At 42.3% G+C, this 25946-nt stretch overlaps 1 protein-coding gene across 2 annotated transcripts in view; it reads left to right on the plus strand.

Moving 5' to 3' along the window:
- The window catches only part of PRKCA (protein kinase C alpha), a 492002-nt gene that overhangs the window by 313692 nt on the left and 152364 nt on the right, over positions 1-25946 (plus strand). For both annotated transcript variants that reach the window (XM_032242017.1, XM_032242018.1), the window contains exons 4-5: positions 22180-22291; positions 25565-25693. In XM_032242017.1, the coding sequence (XP_032097908.1) occupies positions 22180-22291; positions 25565-25693 (241 nt within the window). The remainder of the gene's footprint in view (positions 1-22179; positions 22292-25564; positions 25694-25946) is intronic.

Here is a 25946-nt window from a genome sequence, read left to right on the forward strand (position 1 = left end):
AAAAAAAAAAAAAAAAAAAAAAAAAAAAAAAAAAAAATTATAGAGAGTTGTAATCACACCACTTGAACTTTAGCCTGGGTGCTAGAGAGAGACCGTAAATCTCAAAAGTAAAATAGGTTGACTAACAATCATAATAACCAGCAGCCTTCCTGCAGACTCCTCATAAATACTGAGTTGTTCATAGTTAATTGTGTGCAAACAGTAGCCTTCTCCAACTGTAACCTGAGAAATGAGATTAACAATAACAAAGGAAAGCCAATTACAATCAAAATTTTAGCCCAACAGGGCAGATGAGAAGCCCCAGATGCCTCACTTCTTTTAATCTGTGCTTAAGAACGCAGTGATCATATAAAAAAGACTTAAAAATTAATGGTAATAAGACAATTGACCCATGGTGGTTCTTTTTTCAGGACCATGGTTCTCATTTTAATGTGGAAAACTGACATCCCCTGGAAAACTAGATATCACACTTGTTGGGTTATTCAGTCAATAAACAGGAGAACTGACTTGTATTAGTCCGTTTTCATACTGCTGATAAAGACATACTCAAGACTGGGAAGAAAAGTGGGTTTAATGGACTCACAGTTCCACAAAGCTGGGGAGGCCTCACAATCACGGCAAAAGGTGAAAAGTACTTTTTACATGGCTGTGGCTAGACAGATGAGAAAACCATTAGATCTCATGAGACTTATTCACTACGACAACAACAGTATGGGGGAACTTCCCCCAAGACTCAGTCATCTCCCACCAGTCCCTCCCACGACACCTGCGAATTATGGGAGTACAATTCAACGTGAGATTTGGGTGGGGACACAGAGCCAAACTGTACCACGACTCTTCCCAGGAAACCGTTGATTTGTGAGAGTTGAATGTAGGCTCTGGGGCTTATTTAGTCTTTTCTCCCATTTCCTGGAGGACAGACATTAGGACGGTTTTTCTTCCCTATCTTCCACTGGTGGTAAAGCCTCACCACACCCCATATCTTTGGTAAAAGAAGTTGAAGTGCTCCTTCTTTGCACCAAAACACTTGTATTATCACTTATAGCAATAGAAATTCACAAATGAAATCAGGTGAAACATCTAGAATTTTCCTCAGTGGATAACAATGTAAGTATCACTTGATTAATTACTGACCTCAGCCAGATTTTTTTTTTTTCCCCTAAACTTGAGGTAGTCTTTTAAAGAGACAGGTATACATCAGCAGGTAATAGATTTGTTTAGCAACCTCGGAAGCCTGATTTGCAAAGTAACGTCATGATGTGTCACCCACAAGGTAATGCATGGAAAGCTGCAGCTTGCGTTAAATGTCACTGTTGTCATGATCTTCAGCAAACATGTATTGAGCTCCCAGGAGGTATGCAGTGCAGTTTCTGGTCTCTAAGAGTGTGTCCTGCCTTGTGAGGGAATGCAGGATTCATTTGACAGATGTTCATGAAGAGCCTGCTTGATGCAACGGCCCTCTTTTGGGTGCTGGAGCTCGACCATGAGCAAGGCAGATCAGTCCCCCTCTACTTGTGGAATTTACATTTTAAAGAAAAAGTTGGATTTAAACAAACATGGAGTAAGAAAGATAAAGCTAAATAAGAAATAAATTAATATAACATAACAAAAACTCTGGAGGGCTCCTTTAACCCAGAGAATCAAGGAAAACCTGGGGGAGTGGGAGGCGGGCACAGGTGAGCTGAGCCCTGAATGACAAGTGAGGCAGCCTCCGGAAGAGCAGGGGTGCCTGGCTCCAGGCTGGGGGACAGCAAGTGCAAAGGCGCTGAGGCAATGACATGTTTAAAACCTATGCTGAGAAGAGGTGGGGAGAGGGAAGAGAGGGACTTTCCCAATCAGGGTGGTAAGTAGGGGGCTGTGCCAAAAGACACGGAGGCAAGCTTGTAGAATGTCTTCAAGTTGACAGGGAGTCCTGCGGTGGGAAAAGAGATGGAACAATTACACTGGACCAAGTGGTAGCCAGACTAAATAGGCACTGGGGAGCGACTAGAGGTTTTTGCGCAAGGGAGTGATGCATGCCAGTCAGTGAATTCTGAAGAGTTATCTGACTCGGGTAGAGTGTGACATGGGGAAGGAAGCCACCAGGAGGCTGGATACAGGGCTGCAAGGCCTGGCTTAGTCCGATAGAATGGGGTTACCGTGAAAGGGCCAGTTCAGGAGAGATTGCCAGGCCATCTTGGCCAGTTGTCTCCAGAGTCTGAAACTCTCTCTCTGTCTGGCTCTATTATTATAGTACTTTGGGGAAGGAGCAGGGAAAAAAGGATCACAGACTTGAACAACTCAGGTGTCACTGGACGGGGAGTTCTAAATTTGCATTCTCCAACACAGTAGCCTCTAGGCATTTGTGACTATTTAAATGCATTATTTGGCCAGGCATGGTAGCTCATGCCTATAATCCCAGCACTTTGGGAGGCCAAAGCAAGTGGATTGCTTGAGGTCAAGAGTTGGAGACCAGCCTGGCCAACATGGTGAAACCCCATCTCTACTAAAAATACAAAAAATTAGCCAGGCTTAGTGGTGCGTGCCTGTAATCCCAGTTACTCTGGAGACTGAGGCAGGAGAATCTCAAATCTCTTCAACCCAGGAGGCGGAGGTTGCAGTGGGCCAAGACTGTGCCTAGGTGACAGCAAGACTCCATCTCAAACAAATAAATAAAAAGAATTATTTGCAAAAAACCGCATTATTGGAAAAAAATTTTAATGAATTAGAAATTTTAAAAATTCAGTAGAAGTCACCACATTTCAAGGGCTCAGTAGTCATAGAAAGCTAAAGGTTACTCTATTGAACAGTGTGGATAAAATACTTTTCCTCATTGCAGAAGATTCTATTGGACAGCATTGGGCTGGATCATGAATTTTCTCATAAAGAAACCCTTCATGTTTCTGTAGATCATGAGAAAATCTCTCACGGTGTTTTATATGTTGAAGCTTCTGTTTGTATAGAACATTTCCGCTTATGGATGCCAGTTAAGTTCTTTGTGATATTACATTGGTTTGGCTGTTAAATGCTATGTGCTGAGCAAAGAATAATAGAAAAATCACTTTCCAGAAAGAGCAGAACGTTTGAATTACATGTAGATTGAAACTGAGTAAAAATTTCAGCCTGATTTAACATCTTTGGCACTACATTATCAAAATGAACACTGTAAAATACAAATTCATCGGAAGTGCAGTGACAGCAGGTTCCTGTCTACTCTGCCGGTGACAAACTTAAAAATTCTATTGACTTGTATCTCTCGATGTCATTCTATTCCCCTCTAGTGGAATTAAAGGGTATCTATCTTTCTACTCCAGTTGGATACATTTGCAGTAATAGGAATAGAAATCTAGAGCTATAAAAGATAGACGATACCATTATCGCTTATTTCCATATCACGATAGGCTGCTGCTTTACATTTTACCTTTTTTCCTGTTCTCAGGGGAAAACACCCTTCTGCTCTATGTCTATTTGAGCTACTTGGAGAATAAAGTTTAGGAATCTATACTATGTATCACTATTTATTCTGATACCAGAAGAAGCCTTATTGACCAATATGTTACTAGGACATGCCATTGATTCAGCGTCTAGCATAGGGTCAGGTCCATTAATTGAGTCAGAGGCATAGGTTGAAGTCCTGATTTTACCACTTACTAGCCATGGATTCTAATTAAATCCTGTACTTACCTGAACTTGGTTCTCTTCATCTTTAAACTGGAGACTGTCCTTTGACTCTCCATGGTCGTATCACAAGATAAAAGGGAGTAGTGAAAGCTCTTTGAAAATTAAGGTGGACTCTTCACATTGATGTGGGCTCATTTCTCCTCCTTCCCCCCAGCCTCTGGCAGCATCCTATTAGGAAAGATGGATAAACAGGTAAACTGGAAATGTTTCCAAACCCTCTGCCTACAGGTGAAGCATAAAGGGTCTGGGACTACCTTTAGGCTGGTTGTAAGGGCCCAAAGGCTGCCATTTGGTTTGGTTATATTTCCTTTTTTCCTGTTTTTTGAGACAGACTCTTACTCTGTCACCCAGGCTGGAGTGCAGTGGTGTGATCTGGACTTACTGGAACCTCTGCCTCCCTAGCTCAAGTGATTTTCCCACCTCAGCCTCCCGAGTAGTTGGGCCTACAGGCGCACACCACCATGCCCGGCTAGTTTTTGTATTTTCGATAGAGATAGGGCTTTGCCGTGTTGGCCAGGCTGGTCTCCAGCTCCTGGACTCAAGCAATCTACCCACCTCGGCCTCCCAAAGTGCTGGGATTACAGGAATGAGCCACCACGCCCAGCCGTTTTTTCTTTTAAATGTTGAATTTTTTCTAAGCTTAAAGTGGTTAATAGGAAAAAAAAAAACAATTTTTGGAACACTGGTAATTACAGTATTTCTGTATTCTTGAGCTTTCCCACTACAGGTGGCCACAGAAATGCATTGAAATGCCACATCCCTCCCCCAACCCTCACTTTATTCCAGCCACCATAGCCTCCCTCTGCAGAGGGGAGAAGTAAGCTTTAAAGACTAACATTTGTTGTGGCCAACAGTGCTGAGTTAATACCTTTATTTTAACACAACTGTCTGCTACAGATAGAAACATTAGCATATTTGCAGAGATACGTTTATTAGATATTTGTTTTGTTTAAGGAAAAAAAAAAAAAACCCAGAAAGATGAATTGCAAATGTGCACAATAGGTTTCTGCCATCCTAAGAGCAAACTTCAAAATTTTTCAGTAGCTAAGCAAATCATGCCAGTGGGTTAAGATGAAGGATTAGAAGTATCTGATGTTGTCCTGGGGTTGGGCAGGTGAAGGGCGTGTGTCAACGAGTCCTATTTTTGTCATTATTCTTCAGGTTGAGTCCTTTAAGATCACAGGGGAAAGTGCGTTAATGTTGCCTTCTATTGTTTAAAGAAAAGGAGGGAGAGAGGGAGGAAGGTTCATATCCATGTGATACTTTTGCAATCTCCTCGACCACCAGCATGCAAACAAATGCAGAAATGCTGGGAAGTGCAAAGTGAGACACGGAAGGGCAGGTGCTAACGGACAACACAACCATACTTGTGATAGTGCTTTTCACAAGTGAAGGCCAAGGTGGAAGTGCCTTTTATCCAGTAACAGCTATAAAACCAAATCCAGTGGGTCAATGTAAAACTAAGTGCCAAAGAGGCCAGTAGCAGTCTAGAAATACATGTGAGTGTGTGTGAGTGTTTCATCTGTCAGTTTCTTCTGCTTTATGGCTTCCTACTAGCCATCCTTAACTAACGAATGGTTGGAAATTCACCATCCCCCCACCAAAAAAAAAAAATTGAACCTTCACAGTTTCTCAATTCTTGGTTTTAAAAAAGGAATGAAGGGGTATCAATAAAAGATCAAGTACATCTTTGAGGAGAGAGTGGCTTGCGGCAGTTGGAGAGAAGAAAACCTCAACCATCAATCTGTGGAGGGTTTGAGCAGTCACTGAGCAGATGGGGGTTGTGGGGGCACCTAACTCATGCATGGCTAAATGCCCAAGCCTAACAGAAACTGAGAAAAACCAAGAGTTGACGTATCACTTTTGAGCTAAGGTATAAAACTGGTTACTGGCAAGCTTACCCAGAAGGCTCGGCAAGCATCCAGCACGACCACAGCAGCTTGATCAAAAGCAGACCTCTGCCTTCAATGGATAGCTTTTTGCATTTAATATTTCATGTTCACCTCTTTGGCTCAAGATTTCCACTTCTGGCTTTTATCCTGGGAACTGATAAGACACTTACACAGTGTGTGCTTATAGATGCTTGTGGTAGTGTATTTATAGCAGCGAAACACAAAACCACCTGAATGTTTAGGAACTGGGGATTGATTAAATCAATTTTAGTATGAAGTGTGATGAAATACCTACAGTAAGATGTGACACTGCTTTATATTTAGTGACATGGAAAAATGTTTAACATAAACTGTTAGATGAAAAAAAAAAAAAAAGGCAGCAGACCAGCCCCTCTTTCTCTTTTATCTTTCTTGAATGAAATCTACAAAAACGTTAACGTATATATGCTTCTTTCTCCTTAACTACCTTTTCTAATTTTGTTACAGCGAGTATGATTTTACCTGCTTAAAAGAACATGTGACCTAAACAATAGAAAATGATTAACACATTACTAGAGTAATATTTTACTGTAAACTGCACATTTTGTTTTTTAAAATGAGGTTATAACCAAAAAGATCATTGAACATCAAGAAATAAAATTTCTCTTCACATGGGTAGTAGGGGGTTGCTGCTTGGGACCTGGCTCTTGGGTGTAACGAGCAGTCCGGGTGAAGGTCAGAGGTACCTAAAGAGAGAGTCCTGCCCATTTGAACTTTGCAATCAAGAAAAAGACAGAGTTACACCTCTGCCTCCTCTGTGTGTTTAATCAGCTGAACAAATAGCAGCTGCTAGAGAATCATACAGCGTTATAGTGATGCATAAAAACTGGCCTTCTTGCTGGGCGCTGTGGCTCACGCCTATAATCCCAGCACTTTGGGAGGCCAATGCAGACAGATCACGCGGTCAGGAGGTCAAGACAAGCCTGGCCAACATGGTGAAACCCCGTCTTTACTAAAAATACAAAAGTTAGCCAAGTGTGGTGGTGGGCACCTATAATCCCAGCTACTCTGGACTGAGGCCTGAGATTCGCTTGAACCCGGGAGGCGGAGGTGGCATGAGTTGAGATCGTGCCACTGCACTCCAGCCTGGGCAGACAGAGTGAGTTTCCATCTCAAAAAAAAAAAAAAAATCAGACTTCTTACAAATAATGTTATACTTTTCTAAGTACATGACAAAAATGAATGCGGAATCCCAGGCATATTATCTCTCTACTACCAAAGAGCAGGCTTCAAAATTTGACCCACATCATCACAGAATAGCAGACAGGGTACCTCACGCAATGACCTGATCCTGTTTTTACTAAATTAAGTGAAAATGATGGGATCTTGCAGACTCTTGAATAAATATGTTTTTGTTTATCTCTGATTTGTTCTCAGTCATACATACTGGGCCTTGAATTCTTGTAGGAAACGTATAACTTGGCACAGGGCTGGCAGAGGTTTGCATAATTAAGATGCTTCTTGTATTCCTGTTTGATGTTCCTTTCCAACTATGGTATTGGGGCTAACCAAGTCTGTAATTAGCATAAACATTATTTGGTGCTAAAAAAAAAATGGTATCAAGCTTTAATAGAGCATAGATCAGTGGTTGTCAGGGGTTAGGGGTAATGAGGGCATGACTATAAGCGGGGTAGCATGGGGAGCTTCTTTGTGGAGACAGAGAAGTTCCATATCATGAATATGAATGTGATAAAATTTCACAGAACTACAAGCCCATATCCTTCTCTACAGTGAGCACACGTGAAATCCATAGAAAGTCTGTTAATTGCATCATGCCAGTGTCCATTTCTGGGTTTTGATCATGTACTATGGTTATGCATAATGCTGTTATTGGCGTAAGCTACTTGAAAGGTCCATGGGAACTCTCCACACTGTTTTTACAACTTGTGAGTCTAAAACTATTTCAAGATAAAAAATTTTTTAGATAACATTTTTAAAAATGTAAGCCATTCCTGAAAAGATTATCATTCTCAGAGTTACCAAAGCTAGTTGAAGTGGTCTCTACCCCCAATTGAATGGGCAAAGAAATATAATATTTGAATGACTTTTTCCTTAGAGGAATCAGTATGACAACAGGAGAAAGAAAAATAGTGATTTATCCTTGAAACAAAAACTGGAATGAAAACATGACTTGAGTATATAGTGTAAGTATGTACTTAAATACTAAGTAGATAGGGTAGAGAAAGACATGAGGGAATATCTGTGGAATATTGTGTTATTGTCCCCCCACTATTTGTTCCCTTACCTCTCTGATGACCATAGATCCTACCCAGTGCTATGTGACTTGTAGCCCCTCCCTGGATGCAGAGCATCCCCTACCTGGGGTCAGTCTTGGCCCAAGGGGGTGAAGTATAGCTTCTTACCAGAAGCACTGACAGACTGACGTTCAGTTTCACCTCTGCTTTTCCTTTCCTTTGCCATGAAAATGATGTGTCCCAAATAGCAGTCGTTCCTTCATCCCTGAGAAATAAACCTAGGCCAGTGAGATTTTGAGGTTGTTTGGTACTCTGCTTTGTTGCTAAGCCAAAATTATATCTACAAGGTGAATGGTTTCATTGGGCATTACCAACTTGAAACTATTTTCAGTTGAGTTCAAACCTACAAGCTTTCAAAGTTTGAAGTCCTAACCCAATAATATAAAATGGCAATAGATACTAGGCTTTCTGAAGGCCATTGTGATTGTATTACTTGAAATCTTTGCTGTCCCTTTCTTGGGAGGATATTACATGGTGCCCTGTTGAATTCCAGATTGGCCATGTGCCTTGCTTTGGCCAGTGACATACAAATGGAAATGATGACACCACTTCCAAACAGGTGACCTGTAAGCCATTGAGTACTCCACCATTTCTGTCTTTCCTCTGCTGTGAGATTGCATATATCCCCGATAGTGGCTGCTAGAGTCTCTAAGTGAAGAATGAGAGAGAAATTTCTGTTGTGGGAAGCCATTGAAAGTTAGAAGTGATTTGTTAACAGTATAACCTAGTCTCTTCCAAGTTAGATAGGACATGAGTCACACCTGGAGCCTCCACCATGGTGGGCACACCACCAGGAACATAGTAGGTGCACAGTAAATAATATTTGTGGCAAAATGAAGAAATTGATAGATACCTAGGAAATAACCTTGTTTTTAAATGAGTTATGTTTAGGCTTTGTGATTTGAATACTTACACATTTTAAACATCTTATTTGTATTACTAGTACTTTAGAGACAGGGTCTCACTATGTTGCCCAGGCTGAAGTGCAGTGGCTGTTGACAGGCATGTTCGTGGCACGATACAGCCTCAAACACCTAGGCTCAAGCAGTCCTCCTGCCTCAGCCTCCCAAATAGCTGGGACTACAAGCATGCGCGCACTGCACCTAGCTTATCTTTTTTTAATACCGAATTCCATATTAAACCATCAAAGGTTTTTGAAATTTACAAGCTGTGCAGGGTGATTATAATCAATAATAACTGTGCATTTTAAAATACGTTAAGGAGCATAATTGGATTGTGATCAACAGATAATGCTTAAGGGGATGGATAACCCCCATTCTTCATGATGTGCTTATTTCACATTGCATGCCTGTATCAAAACATGCCATGTACCCCGTAAATATATACACCTACTTAGTACTCATAAAAGCTAAAAATAAAAAATTTGTTTCAAGTTGATTGATGATGGAGCAAAAACTGGACATAAAACAACACAGAGATGTTAACAACATGTAAGATACCTTATGAAATAGGAAGATGGCCATAATAATAGCTTTTCATTAAGAGTAAAGTTGTATTGATGGCTTGTGGCATTACATATCTTCATAGTGCCTTCGCATAGACACCTTCCTCTGCAGACTGGTAGAGAAACTGCAAACAAAGCCCCTTTGTAGTGAGATAAGGTGGATGCCCCCCAGTTCCTCCAGCGTGCTAGGCTGTCTCTCCAATGGCATCTCATGAAGCAGCCAGAATATAACCAGTGCATTCAGCTGGACTTCATATAATTTGGATTACATAGATAATGTGTGGATTTATTTTTTAACTTGAGTCTTTTTAGATAAGGTTAAAAGTCTCCTTTTATTTTCATCTCTGAATCTAGTCTGTCCTCATACTGCTCCAGAGCCATTTGCTTATTTTTCAATTTAGAAAAAAGCCGTATTACTGTTTGGAGGAGGGGGACTTTTTCTTTTCTTTTTTTTTTTTTTTTGAGACAGAATCTTGCTCTGTCATGCAGGCTGAAGTGCAGTGGCGTGATCAGGGCTTACTGCAACCTTGACCTCCTTGGCTCAAGCAATTCTCCCACCTCAGCCTCCAGAGTAGCTGAGACAAAAGGCACAGGCCACCACTCCCAGCTAGTTTTTTGTTTTTTTTTTTTTTTAAGTAAGATAGAAAGAAAGAAAAAGAAAGAATAAAAAATAAATTAAAAAAATAGATAAAATAAAATAAAAAGAATGAAGGAGAGGAAAAAAGAGGAAGAGGAAGAGGGAGAGAGAATGGGGGAGTTGCTTTATTGCCCAGGCTAGAATGCAGTCTCAAAATGGGTATGCCTGTAATTGTGCTTAATAATAGAGACGTGAGAAAAAAGTGAGGGAAGAAAATAACTAACAAGCAGCCAACCAATATTTCATTTATACCTGTAAACAGGTGTGATGTGGTACTGATAAGAGTGTATATTTTGTGTATTTAAAGTGGAGAGTTCTGTAAGTGTTAATTAAGTCTACTTGTTCCGGATCTGAGTTCAAGTCCTGATATCGTCTTAACTTTCTGTCTCATTGATCTGTCTAATATTGATGTTGAAGTCTCCCACTATTATTGTGTGGGAGTCTAAGTCTCTTTATAAGTCTTATATATCTGGGTATTCCTGTATTGGGTGCGCATATATTTAGGATCTTCAGCTCTTCTTGTTACATTGATCCTTTTATCATTATGTAATATCCTTCTTTGCTTCTTTTGATCTTTATTGCTTTAAAGTCTATTTTATCAGCAAAAATTGCAACTCCTGCTTTCTATTTATTTATTTATTTTTGCTCTCCATTTGCTTGGTCAATCTTTCTCCATCCCTTTGTTTTGAGTCTTTGTGTATCCTTGCATGTGAGATGGGTCTGGATGCAGCATACCAATGGGTCTTGGCTTTTTTTGCCTGTCTGTGTCTTTGGAGTGGGGGATTTAGTCGGTTTAAATTTAGAATTAATAACAATATATGTGAGTTTGATACTGCCATTTAATGTTAGCTGCCTGTTTTGCCCATTAGTTGATGTAAATTCTTGGTTATGTTGGTCCTCTTTATTTTTTGGTATTCTTTAGAAAGGCTGATACTGGTTGTTCCTTTCTATGTGTAATGGTTCTTTCAGACACTCTCATAAAGCAGGCCTGGTGGTGATGAAATCTCTAAGTGCTTGCTTGTTCACAAAAGATTTTATTTTTCCTTCGCTTATGAAGCTTAGTTTGGCCGAATGTAAAATTCTGGGCTGAAAGTTCTTTTCTTTAAGGATATTGAATATTGGCCCCCACTCTCTTCTGGCTTACCGGGTTTCTGTGGAGAGATCTGCTGTGAGTCTGATAGGCTTCCCTTTATGGGTAACCTGACATTTCTCTCTGGCTGCCCTCAGTTATTTTCTCTTTCATTTCAACCCTGGTGAATCTGGCGATTATGTGCCTTGAGGTTGGTCTTCTTGAGGAACAGCTTTGTGGTGTTCTCTGTATTACCTGGAGTTGAATATTGTCCTGCCTTGCTAGGTTGGGAAAGTTTTCCTGAATAATATCCTGAAGCGTATTTTCCAGCTTGGATTGATTCTCTTCGTCACATTCAGGTACACCTATCAAACGTAGATTAGATCTTTTCACATAGTCCCATATTTCTTGGAGACTTTGCTCGTTCCTTTTTATCCTTTTTTCTCTAATCTTGTCTCGTTTTATTTCATTAAGTTGGTCTTCAACCTCTGATATCTTTTCTTCTGCTTGATCAATTCGGCTGTTAAAACTTGTCCATACTTCGCGAAGTTCTCGTGTTGTGTTTTTCAGCTCCATTAATTCACTTATATTCCTCTCTAAATTGTGTATTCTTGTTAACATTTCGTCAAACCTTTTTTCAAAGTTCTTAGTTTCTTTGCATTGGGTTAGAACAAGTTCTTTTAATTCCCAGAAGTTTCTTATCATCCACCTTTTGAAGCCTGCTTCTGCTAATGGAACACAGTCTTTCTCCATCAGGCCTTGTTCTGTTGCTGATGAGGAACTGTGATCCCCTGTAGAGGGAGAGGCGTTCTGAGTTTGGGTATTCTCAGCCTTTTTAGGCTGGTTTCTTCCCTTCGTTATAGATTTATCCATCTGTGGTCTTTATAATTACCATCTTTATAGTTGGGTTTCTAAATGGACGTCCAACCTGTTGATTCCCGGTGCTAAAATGTGAGCAACCCACTGCACCGGCCAAAACAGCAGCGTTAAGATTGATGGTGCTTTTCTGACTCTGCACCGAGAACCGCCGCCCCAAGGCAGTGGCAAAACCGCCTCGCCGGCCTCAAGAGTCGTGCTGACGACCCGTGGGGCTCCTCCGCTGGGAATCTCCTGGTGCGTGAGTGACAAAAATTCGACTGAGAATGTGGTGTCCTCTCGTTCTCTGCGCTTTCACTGGGAGCTGCTATCCCAAGCTGCTAGTGATCAGCCAACTTGGATCGCTCTCCAGTTTTTTTTTTTTAGCAGAGATGAAGTCTCGCTATGTTGCCCTGGCTGTTCCTGAACTCCTGAGCTCAAACGATGCTCCCAAAGTGCTTGTTTCTGTTTTTTTTTGCAAAAAGTTATTATATTTTATGTCTGGTTTTATGGCTTGCTGTTTTCATTAGAAAATATATCTTAGAGATCTGTCCATGATGTTACAGAAAGATCTAGCTCATTTGATTTAACTGTCATGGAGTATTCCATAGTATAAATATATTACAGTTTACTTAGCCATTGCCTTGTTCATAGAGCTGTATCTAGAATCTTTTAAAGAATTTATTGCTTCTCATTGAATGATTACAGTGTCTTGCATAGCTGGGCAAAGGACTCATAAGAATCCTAGCACAACCTGGTTTGACAAGTTCATCCGACTGTATGGATGAGTGCTGTTCATCAGAGTGAACTGAAGTGTTACACTGCAGATCAAAAATTAATTAGCATCACCAAAAGTGGAATTTCTTTCACTCTTTCTTAGAAAAGGAAACATCCAGCAAGACCAGTATGGTCAGAGGCCAAGTGTGAACCTAAGCCCAAATGGAGAGTGAGCCAGGCAGATCCAGCAGCCTTAGAGGGGCGTGGCAGCCTTGCTGAGTACATGATACACAATGTAATAATTACGGTGGTCCCCAAGTTACATGCAATCAGCCTGATCATATGGCCTGGTTTTGGTAATACTCTCATGTAGGGCACGTTGGGAGCCAGATGTAGGGCACGTTGGGAGCCAGATGTAGGGCTGAGTGCCCCACAGGGTCGTGGGGTAAGCCTTATGCTGTCCTGAGGCGCAGGATCCGAGAAATAAAGAGACAGGACACAGAATTACAAAGAAAATGCAGCGGGGCTCGGGGGTCCACGCCACCTATAAGCGGCGAGCGGCTGGCGAGGCCCCGAATGTCCAGAAGCATGAGTATTTATCATGTATAGGTTAGGGGGTAGGGCAGTGAGTGAAATCATCTTTAAGGTTAGTGATAGGGTGGTGAGCAATAAAACATAGGGTCCACCCCATTAGGTCACCTAGGCCAGGAGGTGGACAGCGCACAGCAAGGGGCCCGTTCCCACGAAGGCAAGGGCCCTGTTCCCACGAAGGCAAGGGCCCTGTTCCCACAAAGGCAAGGGCCGTGTACAGTAAGGGGGTTCAGTGTGCAATACTTCTATCTATGGGAAACTACTTCTAAGAAGATTTATGGGAGGATGCTTTAAGTCACATAGCAGTGACAGAGCTGTCAAGGTTACCGCCACCTTCTGGCAGCTTCCAATGGATTCTATGGGAAGATGCTTTTCAAGCAGCACAGTAGCAAGAGCTGATAAAGTTCACGGTCACCAAGGTGGATTGCCGTTCTGAGGGCAGCCTTCCGCAAGAACTGGAGCAAGATCCTACAACTCCTTTATCAGGAGGAGTGGCTCTCGCCCCCAGCCTGCCATACAGCAGGTATCTTTACGATACTGAATGCTGCCGCCTGGGCCATGGATTCTTGTCCTGGTATAACTGTTTTTCCCTTAATTCATGCTCTGCACTGTATCTGCTCTAGGCATTTCTCAGGTTATAAGCTGCTTATTCATTAATTCATGCTCTGTACTGTGTCCACTCTAGGTGTTCCTCTGATTATGAACTAAGATATAGGTATATATGTAGGGAAATGTTCTTTAGGCACTCATACTATCAACTATTATGTGATTATATATAGAGGATTATATAAAGGGAGACTTCAAGCCCTATTTCTATAAACTAATATATGATTATGTAAAGGATTATATAAAAGGAAATAGCTGAGTAGTAACACTATAAAGTGAGATATTCCTCAAGCCCTAACTGTGCCAGGGCTCTGCTTAGCTCTCATTCCTCGGTGCCTATATGGGGGGTTACCCACACTCTCATGTTGACCAAAAATTTTTTAAATTGGTACTTTGTTATATCATAGAGTTAAAAAAAAAAAAAAGACTGCTTTCTAATTCCTTAAATTTCTTAAGAAATTTAAGATTGCAGTAACGATGCTAGATTTGCCTTTGGAGCAGTGTTTTGGGTGTTTCTCATATAGTCAGCATGTGAGTGACATTTAGACCCAAGCTTGGCTTACAAGCATGATTCATGAGAACATATCAGATGGTGACAGCAGAGCATCTTCCTTAGCACTCTTTAGAGGGGAGCAGCTTCAAGGAGCCCCACCGTTCTGGCTGCTGAGGAAGTCATACCGCAGAATTTCTGTTGGTTAAAAACAGTTTTTTTCAGAAACTCTTAAAGCCTGAACCCCCAGCTCTCAATGACAGACAGTTTGGTCCTTCAAGAGAAACCTATGGGGCGTTTTGGAGGCATTCACATAGGGGTGGAAAATTCAAGCCAGGATGACATCTAGCCAAAACGCTGCCATTATTTTACTCATTGCATTAAAAGCACATGCGCAGTGATGTCAATTCAAATGAACATCTTCATCAAAAAACATCTCTGGTTGCCTGCCTCCTGGTGTGAAGGGAACATTAACTCCTCCAGGGATTTCACACTGCACACGGCTAGATTAGTCTCCAGCCTTGACTACTGCGTTTGCAAACTTACCTAGAATATGCCTTCCAGATGGTTATAGACACAACAAGAATGCATCTAGGAAATGTAAAGTCCTGTCAGCATCAAATTCTGCACAGTGTAGATCCATGCGTTTATTCTAACAAATTGCAAATGATGGTGATAATGATGACGGTGATATAGATTTTGAAAAATCTTGGTAGAAATGTTGAGAAATGTTTCCAAGGAAGACTAATTAAGTTTCTATATTGTAAAACTAAGAAATGAGAAACAGGCCAGAAACAGGATGCTTTCAATAGAATTTGAATTTTTCACTTGTCTTTTTTTTTTTTCCCCCTAAGTAGTCTAGATTTAGATTTGTGGGTTAGACTTTATTTGTGCCTATGAAAAGTGATTAGCTCAAAACGTTCATTTTTTTCTCCCCACCACATATATGACAAGTGCCTAAGCTGTATTTTTCCCTCTTTCATTATAATATAATGTCAGGCTTGTGACATATGACAGCAGGTTTCACACTCCACTTAATGAGAGGCTGTCAGTTCCTGAAGAAGGAAAAAGGAAGATTAACGTGCATTTCACTAAAAAGGAAAATGTTATTAAGCTGGTAACAGTGAAGACTTGGTGTGCACCAGACATTTCTTTGTGGCCCTAAGTGTAGCCACTCTTGCTATAACTTCTCTGTGAGATGACTCTACAACCCTTTGGTGCACAGTGAAAAAGTGTGCTTTGTAAAGGATTTAGTACACATTTATTGAAGGCCTACCACGTAGGAGATAAAATGATTTCAGAGGATACAAAGACAGACTTCTTCTACATTCAGGTAGTTTTGTAGTTGGAGAGGAACCTATTAATGTCTCTTTCCCCTTTTGCCTTGGTTTCTAGGAAGCTCAGAGATAAAGTTAATACTTAATGTTAATTCTCAGTTTTGTTTTTTTTGTTTTGTTTTGTTTTCTTTTGGAAAGTTTATTTAAAAAAAAAAAACCCTATACCTTTTATATTTTACATTCACCTCTCAGAATATTTAATGGTACCCATTAATGATATTATAAAAAAGACCACCAGCTGCTTGAAATGGCTGCAAATTTACCATGTTCTGGCATTAAAGTGATTTCAACTCTTTGGAAAAATTGGTGTCATAGTAAGCATCATGCTTTAAGACCTCTCTTTCCTCTCTGTTAGACTGTCATGTCAGTCCTCCATGTGTGGGAGGTGAGAGATAAATGATGAAAAGTTAAAGGGGAGGTGGACAGAATCATAATTATCCTAAGTGGCAGAATGTGTTAAGTGACATGCAAAAGACAGTGAAATGCTCTGGAAGGTCAGACGAAGGAGATAAATTGTATCTGGCATTGACATCTGGGGAGACTTCCTGGAAGAGGAAGGAGACTTTGATACTGACTTTTCAGGTGTTTCAGCAGGTGGAGGCCTGGCAGGTGGAGGCAGCAGCTGAAATGAAGACACAGATGAGAGATGCCAGGGCGCCACCTGGGACTCTCCGGAGAGAGAGATCGCATGTAGAGGTTTATAGTTGTAGGAAAGGATCCTGAGGCTGCTCTGCTCATTTGCATGATGAATTTGATGAACTTGGCAGCTCTCGGTAGACCTACTCTTGGGCCAGTGGGGGCAGCTTGTGCCCTGGTGTTGTGGTGTTCACCTTGTCTGTCCATCCAGGTCACAGGCATCACCTGGAAGCCCCAAGCCTTACCCACCTTTCAATCCCTCACGGCCCAGGCTGGTGCCACACTCTGCCTGAGCTCTCATTCAGCCTGTGCCTTGAAATGACTTTGTTTTGGAAACCAGGTCAGAACGGTTTGGAAACAGCAGTGTGTTTCCTTTACTTAGAGAAAAGCATCCGAATTCTGCTTTTCCGATAAATCTTTAGACTCGTCCTCCCATAACTCCTTAACATGAGATCCAGTGGGTTATCTATTTAATGAAGAAGTAACAGATGTTCCTTTGATGCTGTTCTACTTGAGTTCGTGGTATTTCACCGGCCTATTACTGTATTCCCCAGTCAGTGAACAGTATATTTAATGCCTGTGTGGTACAGTAAATGCTCTTGCATTGGAATTATGCATATAAAATCTGATGAAACGCTGAAGTCGGTAGTTTAGTTAATGGTATTGTAACATTGTCCTGGTTCTGCAAATGTGCGGTGGTTATATAAGACGTTATCACTGGGGAAGCTGGATGAAGAGTATGCAGGAACAGCCTGTACTATTTTTTGCAAATTCTTGTGAGTCTTAAATTATTTCAAATTAAGTAGCTTAAAAAAAAAAAAAAAGAATTAAAGAGATGATCTAGTCCAGTTGTTTTCATCTTTAATTTTAGCAGCAGTCTCCCCCTGCTGCCTTCTCCTGTCCCCATCCTCAGAAGCTTAGGCACCACCTGACATCTTAAAAATGCTGATCCCACCCAATACGTTTAAGTTCCAGAGGAGGAAATCAGGGCCCAAAGAAGTAAAATGCATTACTATTTAGAGGCTATTGATAGAAACACAGCGAGCCTGGGGAGTTTTTAGGATGAGTTGCTCTCTGCAGATCTTCATGACTCACAGCTTGTCGCTAAGACTGTGGTTTCTTTTGTCAGACTAGGTGAGATTAATTAGACTGGAAAAGAGCTTCCATGCTCCTGCATCCCATTGCTGCAGTGCAAGAAATGGCATCATCCACATGGTTGAGGCAGTGCAAGAGGCGGTTTGGGTTAGCAGACGGTTTCGCGAAACACCGCTCAGGGCGTTTGCCAAGAGGACTGGCTTGAAAGCCCAGGCATGGGGCGCAGAAGACGGGCAGGCCGGGCCCAGGAGGAAGTCCCTTGCCTTCTGCCAGCTTGGCCTTCACTCTGACCACCTATGAAGTCTGAGGGCGATTAGGTGTCCTGTTCCTCCCCATCCAGGGCCAAGTCACTGACGTATTTTGGGGAAACCCTGGGCACCTTGAAGTTTGTTCCTAAGGATAATGTAATAATAATAATGATAAGAATAATTGCTTATATTTGTCTAGGGATTTTCAGGTTGCAAAGCCTTTCTCTTATATTCCCTAAGTTGGGTGTCACCCCTTGCCCATGACACAGGCATATTGGTTTTATTTCTGATTATAAATAAATGATGTGACTTTTCCAAAGTAAGAGTTTTCGCCCGGACTGGGGTCAGAACACAGGTCTCCACAATCCTGCTAAGTGCTCTTCTCATAAGAGACTCTTTTTCTAAACAAAGATCTCGGTTATGGTAAAGCACCCGTGCACACTTGCTCCTCAACAAACAGCTGCTGCTCTTATTATTGCTGTTATTGTTGTAATTCATAGGCAGGGTCTTTGGCCATGTGTAATTTTGGGGTGTGACGACTCCAAGACTTGCCGGTTCTCCAGAGTTAGGCAGGAGGTGGAGCAATGGTTTCCTCTCTTCCTACACTTCCAAACGGTGAGAGCCGGAAGGCGCCATATGGCTGTTGGAGTAAGCCTTGGGTTTTCCTGAAAAGTGAGTTCCCTGTGTGCCACGTCAGTGGAGATCTATGTGACAACCAACTGGTATGACATCCACCCTGGGGCTGCCTGGCTCCGGAGGGCTGTGTGCGATCTGCCATTTTTTATTTATTTAGTGTCATTTGTTAATGCCTCATTTCTGCAGGGAAAACAGGTTGTTTCATTTTCCCCTGGCATCTTCTGTGCCCTCCACAATGTAGGACACCACCTTTCTTGTCAACATGGGAACCTTTAATTGGAGCTGGCACCAGCCTGCTCCCTGAACATTCTGCCTGATGTCCTGGGATCCTGGGAAAGTTGGTTGGCTTCCCTAATGGTGGAAGTCTAAGGGCATACTTCAGACCGTAGACACAGCTACTGCTTTCTAGAAGAAATAAGCTGTCAAGGAAGATGTTGATTTTTCACACCCCGAGAGAGACATTTAGGAGGCAAACTACTGAACTGCCTCAAGAATATCATTAATCATCTGCACACAGAGGAGTACCTAGCACCTGTGACACATTCCCTAAATATTTGTTGAACGACCTTGCAAAGTAGTGGTTTCCCAGCCTTTAGTGTGTCCTCCAACACAAGGATCACTGGCAGGATCTGCTCCAGCACAGACTGTGAGGCCCCACCCCCAGAGTTTCTGATTTGGTTGGTCTGGGAAAGGACTAAATACTCTGCCTTGTTTTTGCAGGGTGGGTGGGGGAACAGAGTCTCACTCTGTTGCCTAGGCTGGGTTTTTTTTGTTGTTGGAAGGGGACAGAGTCTCTGTTGCCTAGGCTGGAGTACAATGGCACGACCTCGGCTCACTGCAACCTCCACTTCCCAGGTCCAAGTGATTCTTCTTCCTCAGCCTCCCGAGTAGTTGGGATTATGGGTGCCTGCCACCATGCTCGGCGAATTTTTATTTTTTATTTTTTTTTTAGAGACGGGGCTTCACCGTGTTGGCCACATGTTGACCAGGATGGTCTTGATCTTCTGACTTCGTGGTCTGCCCACCTTGGCCTCCCAGAGTGCTGGGATTACAGGCATGAGCCACCGTGCCCAGCCAATACTATGCCTTTCTAACAAGTTCCTAGTGATGCGATGCTGTGGAGAGGAACCACACTTTGAAAACTTCTGTCCTAAAGCAAGGCTTGGTGAACTTCCTAAAAGGGCCAGATAGTAAATATTTTAGATTTTGTGGCCCACACAGTCTCACTCGACTCTGCCATTGTAGCCAAAGAAAATATGTAAATAAAGGAGCATGCCTGTGTTCCAATAAAATTTTATTTACAAAAACAGGTGTTGGACTTGTTTTCAAAAAAAGAAATTGTGTTGCAAATGTAAAAATTTGTTGTAAAGATGTTAAGAGCCAGATCCTTATTCTGGGTAGATTTCCAAAAGCTCTTGGGATGGGAATCCAGTGTTGGTCACATCGTAGGTCTGTGCTGTCTTAAGCAGCACAAACGTAAAACTTGGAGAGATACGGAGACTTGCATTGTTCCTGTGCAAGGGTGGTGTGCAAATGGGTGAAGCGTTTCATATAAATAAAATCTGAGGTCTGATGTTCGTTAGTCATATGATTTGGGGAAGGTCGTTACATCTTTTAAAACATAATTAAAACATCTTTTAATTACGCAGTGAAAAGTAGGGGGAATCCTCACTTGTATAAACACTGGGTGGTGCACACATGAGTGGTTTACTATTCTTTATACTTCTCTGTATTGAAATATTTCAGATTCTCAAATCTATGTCTTTAAAAAGTAGTCATAACAAGTCTTTGACATATATGTGGCGTAGGCTTTAGGTTCCATAGTCAACCAAAATGTGAATTATCTTATAGTTAGAATGACCTTTGGAATTCCCCTAAATCACCACCACCGAGGCCCTCAGAAAGTCAGTGGCCAAGAATATTGTACTTTGTGTCACTTTGCATTTGAGAAAGCCTGGGAGAAAGGATAGTTCAAGTGTAGCATGTCTGCGGTAGACCGCCGGATCTCCTGCCCTTCCCCAGACCCCGCTCTTCTGAGGTCTTGCTTGAATCAGTGGATGGACACCCTGCCTTTACAGCTGCTCAGGCCACAAAGAGTGATTCAAGAGGAAAAACTTAAAGGTAAACTGCTTAGAAGAGTGCCGTATCACAGGGTAGGCAGGCACCATTCAGGTAGTGCAGACAAGCGCCTCTGCTTCTGGGGCCTTTGTTTGTTTGTTTATTTATTTTAAGATAGCATCTCACTCTGTTGGTCTGCCAAAGTGCTGAGATTACAGGCATGAGCCACCGCACCTGGCCTACTTTTATCTATTAATAAACAGAGCAGGGCAGGTGTGGTGGCTCATACCTGTAATCCCAGCACTTTGGGAGGCGGGTGAATCACCTGAGGTCAGGAGTTCGAGACCAGCCTGAGTAACATGGTGAAACCCCATCTCTGCTAAAAATACAAAAAAAATTAGCCAGGAAAAAAAAAAATAGCCAGGAGTGGTGGCAGGCGCCTATAATCCCAGCTACTCGGAAGGCTGAGGCAGGAGAATGGCTTGAACCTGGGAGGTGGAGGTTACAGTGAGCTGAGATCATGCCATTACACTCCAGCCTGGATGACAGAGCGAGACTCCATCTCAAATAATAAACAGAAGCCCCAGAAGCAGAGGTGCTTTTCTGCACTACCTGCATGGTATATACCTACCCTATGATAGGCACTCCTCTAAGCATTTTACCAAGACTGACTCATGTTGTCCTTATTTTTAATAACCACATAAGACAGATGCTGTTAGTGTCTCAGCTTACAGATGAGGCGGAAAAGATATCATTCGTCCAAGGCCATGCCTGTGGGAAGTAGCAGAGCTGGAACCTGAACTCCGGCTGTGACTCCAGAGTCTACGCTTTTTAAACACAGTGATCTTCTGTATATGATTTTGCCTCCCTATCCATAATCTGTCTGTGAATTAAGGAACAAAAGCTTAAAATCGAAAGAAAAAAAAAAGATGTCTGGTTGCACCTTCAGTGCTCTGGGTGGTATGCTAGAGAAGGGAATGAAATTGCAGTGGGCTATGGGGAGGCGTAATGTCAGTGCCTTTGCAGTTTTCATTTGACTGTGCTGAGTTTCCCTGTACAAAAGCATAAAATACTTTGGAGATGGTGCAGAAGCAGGAAAATGTACCTGTCCATTTGGATATAGATCTGGGTTCACAGTGTATTGTATTTCTGGATACCCTGTCCGAGAAGAGATCTCCTGAATGATCCATTTAGGGTTGTTCTGTTCAGCTTCACAACCACACCAATTTTGTGTCTACTGGTGCCTGCACTAGGCAGTGGGGAGGCAGGGATGCCAAGTTGTTTAAAATACCGTGCTTCCCGCCAAGGGCTTTGACAACTCTAGCTCCAGAAGTAATAGCTTTGGTGGAAACCGTGGTCTGTGCAAATTTCACCACATAAAGAGAGGAAACATAAGTATTTGTCATATTAAAACATGATGTGGGCCAGGCGCTGTGGCTCACGCCTGTAATTCCAGCACTTTGGGAAGCTGAGGCCAGTGGATCACCTGAGGTCAGCAGTTTGAGACTAATCTGCTCGACATGGTGAAACCCCATCTCTACTAAAAATACACAAATTAGCTGAGCTTGGTGGCGGTGCCTGCAATCCCAGCTACTCAGGAGGCTGAGTCAGGAGAATCACTTGAACCCGGGCGGCAGAGGTTGCAATGAGCTGAGATCACGCCACTGCACTCCAGCCTGAGCAACAGAGCAAGACTCTATCTCAAAAAACACCAAAAACAAAAACATGCAGCAAAGTAGCCACCACCCATTGTGAGACTCCAGAGAACAATGCACAATCTGGTGTTATCAAACCTTGGCATGGGGCTGGGAGTGGTGGGGCCCGAGCTTGGCTTAATCTAAAAACATGGTCCTTTCATGACTGGAATGAGCACTGTGCTTCTTCTCCCCCCAGGACCCCAGGAGCAAGCACAAGTTCAAAATCCACACTTACGGAAGCCCCACCTTCTGCGATCACTGTGGGTCACTGCTGTATGGACTTATCCATCAAGGGATGAAATGTGACAGTAAGTAAGTTTTCTTTCCCAGTTCATAGCCAGGCGCTGTAGCTCATGCTCAGGGTTTGCTGAGCAAGGAAGGCTCAGTAACTTTTCAACACCAACTCTTCAACACAGAGAATTAGTTCAGATATACACCAGACTGACAAAGTGTAGAATCTTCCACCGTCGAAGTTCCAATGTATTAAACTACTTGACTGCCTCAGTATGAACCCAAAAAAAGCACTCTTGCTGTCCCCTTTTTTATTATTATTATTATTTTAGTGGCAGAAATCTTCAATCACTATAAAATGTCGCCTAGTCAAACCCCAAAGAAGAGTCCCACCTCCAGATTCCACATTTGGTTAGGCTTCAAAATAAGCTGAGCAACCGTAGTCATTATCTTCCTGTGTCTTTAATTAGTGGTTGGACTGTGGAAAAATCCAGTAGGCTTTCCTTAAAACTGAAACCAAAATGAACATAAAAACCAGGATAGCATCTTACTTAAAACTTCACTCACCCTGCGTGTTTATGGACAGATCAAATGTGTATCAGCCCAGCTCAAGACACAGGACCATTGACAAGCAAGACACCAGCCCTTTTCTGTTACTTTTTGTTCCGTGTGTATCTCCATCAACTACCAGGACGAAAGAAAAGCAACTTTTTGCTTTGATCATTCTTAAAGTATGAGATTCCTCAGGCTATGTTTGTTTAAATACAAGTTGATACTTTTAGGACTGGGGAAAGTTAATTGCCCAGCCTGTTTTTCTAATAGAGCGGGAAGCATTATGGAAATTTCAGCCTATTGCCATTGGCTAATGACTATTATGACAGCCAGAAGCTGACATTTGTATTTTACATGGAGCAAACTATTAAAAAAAAGAACATAAATGGGCATCATAGAGTAGATGGAGAGTTTCTTAGGACACAGAGATTCTTTACCTTACAGAGTTATACAGCATAGCAACCAAATGCAATGTTTGCTTGCTTCAAGAAACCCTAGGATTCCAAAGACATGGTTTTCAGGGGTTCCTCAAGGGCTTACAACTTACATGCCTTTGTAAATATATTTTCACTACTTTAAAACTGGGAACAAAATAAATACTTGAATGTGTTATGTTCTCAGCCTTCACTCCTGGGACAGAACTTGCAATCAAGTTTCTCCTGCAGCATCCACTTCACTGAAGAGCCGGCTGGGATCAGCAAGCATGCTGTTAAACCTGTTACTGTTTGTACATAGTTTTTTGTATGAATCAGGATTTTTGGATGCTGTGCCACTTCAACAACATGCAAAAATTAATGAGATGTGGAGGCTGGCCTGAGACATCAACTTGCATCCCTAACAACTGGTTTCAAAATTGTGTTTGTATCAGAGGGCTTTCTTGGCGATCCTTGAATGTCTTTATAACACGTAATTGGCACAAATTTGCATTTGTTAGCTGAGTTTATGCTAATAAAATAACACTCATCTGGTTTACAAAATTAGATTCTGCTTAGATTTGTTTGCAGAATGGTTTCCATTACTAAAAAATTTTGAAAACCGCTGACCCGGACCAATGCTTTTTTCTTTTGTTTTCTTTTAAACTCTTTTTCTTGGGAGTCTCAAGGCTTCTGTGGCTGACGCCTGTGCTTCTCCCTGGAGAGAGGAGGAAAACAAGCAGATGAGCCCCAGAACTGCAACCCCCTACCGTCCTTAACTTCTGCAGCGAGAAAGCCTCTTTCCATGCCCTTCCACGTTGTATGATTGCAGTCCTAGATAGAGTTCCACTTGGGATGGGGCAGGGCCTGGCGGGGAGTCAGCATCAACAACCTGGGTGGGCCACCTCTCATTTTGTAGAGTTGGAAATGAAATTAGAACAAATGAGCTTCCCAAGTTAGACGGCCGCCCGGGTGCACTTTCACCTCCCCACCCTCCCCGTTTCCTGTGTGCTTTCCAGACCCTCTGGCATTTACGTCCTTCAAATTGCAAATTTTGCCCAGACACTTAAAGGTATGACTTGGTTAAGGCAAGTGATATTCAGAACACAGCTTTTCAAGAGCCTTTATATTGGCTAAATTCGAGGTGCACAATTTTGAACAGTTAGCCTTGGAAATAGAAGCCTAATAGAATCCAAGTTTGTGAATTAGCTGATTGCCCTTTCTTCAGTGTGTCCATTATTCGGCTGTCAGTGTTTAATCCGAGCAATATACATTATTCATGATGCTTTTTGCAATTTACTTTGTCGGGTTAAACACTCAAAATGAAGTGGATCGGAAAGCCCCACCCTGATGAATGCGGAATAATCTTATTAGCTTCCTGGCCAGGAGTTGTGAGGATTCCACTGGCCATCCCTCCTTCTGGTTGCCTGAAGGTACCAGGACAATAGAGCTGGAACACCTACACTCAGTCTTCTGTTTGTTTCCGGTGCACAGGGTTCTTTTCAGGGCTTCTTTGGTTCATTGCAATAATACTGATCTTTTTTTATCCTCCCCCCTGTCTCACCCACATAATGTCAGCTGTAAGGAATGGCTTATCACACTAGGCTTGTATTTGTTTTACTTGGAATAATATTTAAATATTTGAAGACAGGTTTAAAATATCAAATACAAGTTCTTTGGGGGGAAAAACACAGGGAATGTACTTAAAACTTGTTGAAAATACAAGGTTAGCTGAGGAAAGGAAAATTTAATGAATTTTCTGTATTCAGTCCTCAGATTTTCACTCTTTCTCAGTGGTAAACCCAGAAAGGCATATAGAATTCACTAGCAAAAAGCATCCTGTGTTTAAGTTGGGTGCAGTGGTTCACATCTGTAGTCCCAGTGCTTTGGGAGGCCCAGGTGGGAGGACCGCTTGAGCCCAGGAGTTCAAGGCTGCAGTGAGCTAGGATTATGCCACTGCACGCCAGCCGGAGTGACAAAAGGAGACCCTATCTCAAGAAAAAAAAAATCCTATGTTTAAAATTTTTATATTATTTTGCTTCTGTGTACATAAAATATTAGTTAAGCTGAGCTTTGTACACATTCACCTGTGTGAATTTTGTATACTGTTAAATATTTGAAACAGTCACGGAAGGCCAAGCCGGGATATTTTGCTTCAGTGAAGATTGAACAAATATGGTATGGGTATTTTAAGGATATTGTCACTCACATGAAGCCTGTGCTGTATAGGACATCTGCTAACAGTTCTTTATGTCACCAAAAACATGATAGCAAAGTATCGAGTTGGGGGTAACTCGTTTTCACTTCTGCTCATGCACCAAAACACTGAGGGGCGGTGGTTGGAGCCCATATGCCCAGCTTACCCTCTGCTTTCTTGATTCACAGCCTGCGACATGAACGTTCACAAGCAGTGTGTCATCAATGTCCCCAGCCTCTGCGGAATGGATCACACAGAGAAGAGGGGGCGGATTTACCTAAAGGCCGAGGTTGCAGATGAAAAGCTCCATGTCACAGGTGAGGCTTGCTCATCCCGGAGCAGCACTGTGGAGAGGCATTTGGATGAAGGTCACACTGTTATTCAGGCAGGGTGGGGGCTGAGCTGGGTGCTCTGAGGCCTCTGGAGAGACAGTCAGCCTGGTGGAACCATCACTGTCTGGGAGCCCTGCAGCCCTCCAAACCCTCACCTCAATACACCTCCCAGGAGATGGGTCTGCATGCCCGAATCCCCAAATACTCAATGTCACACAAAGTCACAACCCCTGTGTGG

The sequence above is a fragment of the Sapajus apella genome, unplaced genomic scaffold (genome assembly GCF_009761245.1).
Source record: "Sapajus apella isolate SASKATOON/1434 unplaced genomic scaffold, GSC_monkey_1.0 scaffold48, whole genome shotgun sequence".
Taxonomy (NCBI): domain Eukaryota; kingdom Metazoa; phylum Chordata; class Mammalia; order Primates; family Cebidae; genus Sapajus; species Sapajus apella.